Source organism: Trachemys scripta, chromosome 12 (assembly GCF_013100865.1).
Source record: "Trachemys scripta elegans isolate TJP31775 chromosome 12, CAS_Tse_1.0, whole genome shotgun sequence".
In the NCBI taxonomy this organism is placed as follows: Eukaryota; Metazoa; Chordata; order Testudines; family Emydidae; genus Trachemys; species Trachemys scripta.
The window spans coordinates 41,824,261-41,830,960 of record NC_048309.1 but is presented as its reverse complement, the minus strand read 5'-3'; the positions used below and the strand labels follow the sequence as shown (position 1 = coordinate 41,830,960).

At 57.5% G+C, this 6,700-nt stretch overlaps 1 protein-coding gene across 1 annotated transcript; it reads left to right on the top strand.

Annotated features, from left to right (window-relative positions):
* The first annotated feature begins 1,010 nt into the window (after positions 1–1,010).
* On the top strand, positions 1,011–6,370 carry HOMEZ (homeobox and leucine zipper encoding). Its single transcript, XM_034787847.1, has 3 exons — positions 1,011–3,578; positions 3,850–3,911; positions 4,095–6,370. Exon 3 carries the CDS (start codon positions 4,160–4,162, stop codon positions 5,405–5,407), a length of 1,248 nt encoding a protein of 415 aa, XP_034643738.1. The 5' UTR covers positions 1,011–3,578; positions 3,850–3,911; positions 4,095–4,159; the 3' UTR covers positions 5,408–6,370.
* Positions 6,371–6,700: the final 330 nt, after the last annotated feature.

Genomic DNA, 6,700 nt, shown 5'->3' with positions numbered 1-6,700 from the left:
GGGAGGAGTTGGGGTGGGGAGGCTCTGGGAGCTGGGGGGGTCTGGGGGGGTCTCTGGGGAAGGGGCTGGGGTGGGGAGGCTCTGGGAGCTGGGGAGAAGGTGGGATTGGAGCTAGGGGGGTCTGGGGGGGTCTCTGGGGGAGGAGTTGGGGGAGGGTCTTTAGCGTATTAGGAAGCTGGATTCGCTTATTTTACATAATTACCACATGGTGGAATTTCTGGTCAGTTCCCTGCTAATTAGTCGCTGATGATGAGGCTGATTGGCCGGTAGCCACCAGGGACTTGCTGGATTTTGGGTGACCAATCAGGACGCTCTTTCATGGGGACGGGGGTGGGTGGGCACCTATAAGACCAAGGCCCTGCAGTCGGGACATGGTCTGGTCACCCCCCGATTGAGTCTAATTCCTGGTTCTTCATGTTTGTTGGGCGTTGTTTGGCCGATGATCCGGTAATTGCTAATCACTCATCAGTTATTTCTGTAATGAGGGGCCCGTCAATTAATAGTGGAGTGGTAACGAACAGGGGCTAATTTCAGGCCTGGTGAGTTCTCAGTCCATCTCGGTGAGCAACGGAAAGACCAGGTTGGCCCCAGTGATCTCGTTAATGTAGGTCTGGGCTGTTGTTCCCGTCAATATGATTGAAACGTATCAGTGCTTAGTTACTTTAATTAGATTGATTGGTTTACTTTAATGAGCTCTCTCTGTTCTTTAGGGGACAAGAACTGTTGCTGTACGTTAGGAGCCAGGACTCCTGGGTTCTATCCCTGGCCCTGGGAGGGGAATGGGGTCTAGTGGTTAGAGCAGCAGAGCTGGGAGCCAGGACTCCTGGGTTCTATCCTTGCTTCTGGGAGGGGAATGGGGTCTAGTGGTTAGAGCAGTGGAGCTGGGAGCCAGGACTCCTGAGTTCTATCCCTGGCCCTGGGAGGGGAATGGGGTCTAGTGGTTAGAGCAGCGGAGCTGGGAGCCAGGACTCCTGGGTTCTATCCTTGCCTCTGGGAGGGGAGTGGGGTCTAGTGGTTATAGCAGTGGAGCTGGGAGCCAGGACTCCTGGGTTCTATCCTTGCCTCTGGGAGGGGAGTGGGGTCTAGTTTACCAAGCATAGTCAGGCCCACCCCTCCAATCGGTGACATTTCTCCATTTGACTGTAACGCGATGACCTTTGAATGCTGCATCCAACCGAGTCCAAAATGTTCGGAAACATGGCGGGCGTTGGTGGAAAGGACCCCGTCTGTTGGGGTGAAACCCGGAGATCCAATAAATCCCCTCACACTGACAACCTGCCCAGCGCCCGGCCAACACCGGGTACAAATTCTGAGACCCCAGAGCGAGCCGACAGTTTTAGGGAAAAGTGATTTATGACCATTAATAGTGCTAAAAATTAGAAAACCAGCAACAGCTCTTCTACAGACACTCCCCGACTTATGCAACGTTCCGTTCCAGAAGGCCTTGCGTAACTCGAATTTTGCGTAAATCAGAAACGTATACCTGACCATTATACACACACACACACAAAACCCCTCCTGTTTCTAGCATACGGAACTTTTTCCGTAATTGCGGATTTGCGTAAGTCGGGTTTGCGTAACACGGGGGGCGTCTGTACTCAGAGCTCTAACGGTACATAGGCTGATAGTTCATGTGCTCCGATACCGCCGTGTTCTACCTTACGCAAATATGCCTCACAGAGCTCTGGCGTTCACGGTTCTAGTTCCCCTGGCCACGTTGCTCTTCCGCTTATGCACAATAAGGATTGGTTGATAAACCTCAAAGACTGTGGGCTGGAACCGAACTAACGAGGATTCGTAGAGGTGACATCCAGTCGACACGTTAGATCATGTAGTTTGGATCACAAGCCATTCAGTTTACCCAGTGTCCCTGTATTTAGCCTTAATAACATGCATTGGACTAGAGCGTATTTTCCAGTCTGGATTTGAAGAGCTCAAGATATGGAGATGCCACTTCCCTTGGCTGTTTGGGCCAATGGTTTTCTTCTGGAATTGGGGCTGTCTTTCCAATTGGAATTTGGCTGCCTGCTGCATTCAGCCGTTGGTTTGGGTTCTGCCTTTTTCCGCTAGATTACAGAGTCCTTCAGCACTGGGTATTTGGATGTAGACGCCATTGGAGAAGGTGGAAGAATGGACAACGTTCTTCTAAAAAATGGGGTTCTCCAACGCTCCGTCCTCTGGGCATTGGCTGAGCTGAGGAAGCCCCTAGGTAGGAGTGCTAAGATCTGATTTTGAATTTTATGGTTCACTGTCTATCCTGCCCAGGACCAACAAGCAACCAGCAGCAACCAAAGCAAAGGGTCAAACCGTGTGCCATCAATGGCGTCTGCAGCCCAAGGATGCGCTGCGTGCTGTTACCGAGGTGGTGGGAGCCAGCGCCTGGTGTCACCGGGAGAGCACCAGAGGCTAGTTCATGCCATGGAGACAGCTCTCCAGCGGTGGCTGCAGGGGGACTGTTGTTGCCGCGCCACTACCTGTGCCTTGGAGACGCTGGCCAAATGCGCCCGTCAATTGGTAGCACAGAGAGCGCGCCATGGAGACGCCTCTCCAATGCCAGTGGCAGCTGCAGGGAGCCCACCAGCGCCAGGCTGTTGCCTGCAGAATGGAAACAATGCTACAAAGCCAGCGGCCTCTCTTGGAAGATCAAGAGCGTCATGCCATTGCCTGCGCCACGGAAACGAAGCTCCACCATGAGAAGCGTCGGCCGACGGCGCCGATAGATTAGCGTCACAGGGAGAACATTGCTTAAATGGCTGTTCCATGGGAACCTGGCCCATTACTCACTTGCGGCGGCAAGCAGCCAGATGTGATCAGGAAGAGGTTGCCCATGCGGATCCGTCTGGACTTTATCGCACGGCAATAGAGTGCAGCGAAGGCCGGGGACGTTGGGAGCGATTTCTAGGAGCGGTCGGAGCCGGGGGCTCTCGGAAGCAGCACAGGCAATAAGCTATTTGCACTTAACTCGAGGGGCTGGCCAAGCCCAGGGCTCAGCCAACTTCGCAGTGCCAACGGCCGTGCCGATTTTCGGTTGGGTTGTTCCAGTCACTGCTGCCTAGAGCCTCCCTGGCAGCATCGGCTGCGGCGTTCCAGAAAGACAGACAAGCAGCTGGCTTGGGGTTGGATAACGCCTGGCCTCCATAAGCGAAGAAATGCACGACCCTCTAGTTTCCAAACCACTGGTCAAATATTTTGTGGTATTAGCGACTAATTAGTACTTATTGGTCAATTATTTAATTAGCTGGTCAATAACCAAGCAATCCTTTCCACAAGCTAATTATTTTTATAATGGTTTGACTATTTCTTTGTGAGCCAGTAAGTTCGTCACGGAGCAATCGTTTCTAGAAGCTAATCCCCAAGTAATGCAATCGGGGTTCGATTATTTGTTAGCAGTAATTGCGCATTAAACTGAATTGCATTATTAGTAATTATTGTGCGTCTTATCCTAGTGTCTCTGCGGCCTGGTCACAGACACACAACAAGCACCGGTGCTGCCCCAGGAAACTTATTTCCAGGATCGTTCGGCTACCTCCCTAACTAACGACACCCAAAGACATAATTGTCCTAACTAGCTAAGGAAGGTAGGAGCTGGTCCCTGAATCCCCTGAAATACGGTGGAAATGAATTCCTGGATATCTATCTCATTTGATTATTTGAATGTTTCTGAGTTCTTGAGGCAAGAACTGTGCTGTGTGTCTCCTGCCTAGTGGGGGCTGGGGGCCAGGACTCCTGGGTTCTATCCCAGCTCTGGGAGGGTAGCAGGGTCTAGTAGGTTAGAGAAAGCGGGGCTGGGAGCCAGGACTCCTGGGTTCTATCCCCATCCCTTTCACCTGTCTGTGTCTCTCTTCCCAGGTCTCAGGCTCCCCGGGGGGACGTGGGACTGACGATTTGGGGTTCAGACCCCCTTAACGCAGGTAAGAGCCTTTGCTCCCCGTTGCTGTCTGGGTGGGGGGGGTAGCAATCACCCCCAAACACCCCTGGGGGTGGGAGAGGAGGGAGGAGGAGAGTGCTTGGCTTCCCATAGAGCTCTGGGGCACCCCACACTGCCCTCCTCAGTATCTCCTGCTGATTGGGTCTCGCTCTCGCTCTCCCCACAGCTGTCCCCGTGGGCTGCCCAGCCCGGGAGCCCCAGGCCAAGGACCCCCCGGTGGCGGGGCCAGCCATGCCCCCCAACAAGGAGTCGCCAGGTAACCCCAGCTCGCCGGCGGCCCTCATCTGCCTGCCGCCCATCTCGGAGGACCTGCAGCTGGTGTGGACCCAGGCGTCCCAGACCAGCGAGCTGGACGGCCACCAGCCGCTGCGCCAGGCCTTCAGCTACTTCCCCTACCCAAGCCTGGCCGATCTGGCACTGCTTTGTCTGCGCCATGGCCTGCAATTGGAGAAGGTCAAGGCCTGGTTCATGGCCCAGCGGCTGCGCTGCGGCATCAGCTGGAGTGCCGAGGAGATCGAGGAGACGCGGGCGCGGCTGGCCTGCCGCCAGAACCGCCCAGCCTTCGGGGCCCTACTGGCCCCTGGCGACCCCCTGACGCAAACTGGCAAGGCCCCAGGAGGCAGGGAAGCCCCCACGGCCACACACCACAAAGCCAAGCCCCAGGAATCCCCAGGGAGCTGTTCGGCTGCGGCCCATGGGCCCCCAGAGCCGGGGAGAGCTTCCGCGGCCCCCCACCCCAAAGCCAAAGAGACGATGACGCCGCCCCCCAGCCTTTTCCCCACGCCGCCCCCTCCGTGCCGGGCCTGGATGGATCCTCCGGCCGGCGCCAGCCACCCCGACACCGCCTGGGACCTCAGCAAACCGTGCCGGCTGGCGGCGGCCGACACTGCGCCGCCCTCCTCCGGAGCCGCCGTCAACGGGGCCGAGGCATGGGCCCGGCCCGGCCACCCCCACAGCACCCTGGAGGCCCAGCGGCAGCGCAAGAGCCGGCGGAAGAGCAAGGAGCAGCTGGCGGTGCTGAAGTCATTCTTCCTGCGGTGCCAGTGGGCGCGGCGGGAGGATTACCAGTGGCTGGAGCGGATCACCGGCCTGCCGCGGGCAGAGATCATCCAGTGGTTTGGGGACACCCGCTACGCCCTCAAGCACGGGCACCTGCGGTGGTTCTGGGATAACACCGTGCCCCCCACTGCCGCCCTAGAGCCCGGGCCCCGCACGGACACGGGCCCGCTGGAGCGGTACTGGGCCGCCCAGCAGCAGCTGCGCCAGGACGACCTGCCAGCCCTGTGCCGCGAGTCAGGCATGGGGGCCCAGCAGGTGCTGAACTGGTTCTACTCCCGCTCGCCCGAGCCAGCCGAGGTGGTGGTGTGCCTGGGCGAGGAGCCCGAGGACGAGGACGAGGAGGCCGGGCTCATGGTGCAGGACGACGGGGAGGAGGAGGATGACGAGCCGGAGGAAGAGGACCTGGGCACCCAGGAATGAGGAGCTTCGGAGACTCCCCGGGGAGGGTGGGGGTTGGGGGGAACCGACTCGTGTGCTGGGGCTCTGTTCTGTCTAGTTCCTCCCTCTGTTCTAGAACCCAGATCTGGGTCCTGCATCTAGTTCCCCCTGCCTCTCCATTCCTGGGCCCCACGTTCCCCCCACTTCTCCCCAGCTCTAGAACCCGGGTCCTTCTCCCTTTCTGTTCTGGAACTTGATATTACGCAGTTCTGCTCCCTAGATCATTGTTGTAATTTGCTCTCCATGCCTCAAGATCCAGATCTGGGTTTGTTCCCCCCCCATCTTGGTGCTCTAGAACAAAGACCTGGTTCTCCTCCCTGTTCTAGAATCTAGGACCCTGTTTCGCCACCTCTGTGTTCTAGAATCCCAATCATGCCCTGATCCCTTTCCTCTGCTAGAACAGAGGGACACCCCCAAGCTCTGCCACAGGCCCTAGAACTTGGAGCTCTTGACCTAGAACCCAGCTGTCCAGTTCCCTCTATCATGCTCTAGACCCCAGATACCATTTCACTCCTAGTCCTCTACTCTAGAACCTATGTTCTCCAGTTACTGGTTTGTGCTCTAGAACCCGGAACCTTCTGACCAGTTGTCTGGATTCAGGTATGCTCCCTTCTCCAGACTTCCCCTACCACTCCCCCTCCTTCAGGCACCTCTGTTTCTAGAGTCTGTCCTGGTTCGTCCCTCCCCTCCTTCTAGATCACGTTAAGGCCCTGTTCCCCAGAGAGACGGGTGGAGGGAGCTGGGTGGGGGCAGCATCTGGCCTGGAGGGGGTGGGAGATGGTCTGTGGGGGCTCCGTGGGTTTGGTTTTACAAACTGGGCAGGAGAAAATGGGGCGGCGGAGAGCGGGTGCGGGGCGGCCTTTCCCTGGCGGCTGTTGGTCCTTTCTGGAGTCGTTAATTTATAATGCCCGGCTGGCGCGAGTTAAAGCGAGGTTTGAAGTTGAACTCCACGCCTGTGGCCTGTGTCTGATTGGGGGTGGGTCCGGATGGGGGCTGGGGGGGGGCTTTGGTTCATTCCTTCACTCACGTTCTCATTCCCTCGGCGGTAGCTGGCGTACGTCAGTGGGGAGGGGTCCCTGTCGCTCAGTGGGGGTGTGTCTCCTCTGGGTTCCCTGTCACTCGTTTCCTCCTCTCCTCCCTCATTTCCTCTTCCCCACTCCCTCCTTCAGCACCCGCCTCCTGCTGCCCCCTCGGCCCACTCCCACTAGGGCTCTGGGAGGTCGGCGTTCCCCCCCCCAAAACCCGCCCTTAAATCATCCAACCCTTCCCCCAGCA

Bases quoted from the DNA above. Each gene is read 5' to 3' on its own strand.
- HOMEZ (XM_034787847.1), top strand. From the start codon at position 4,160: ATGCCCCCCAACAAGGAGTCGCCAGGTAACCCCAGCTCGCCGGCGGCC.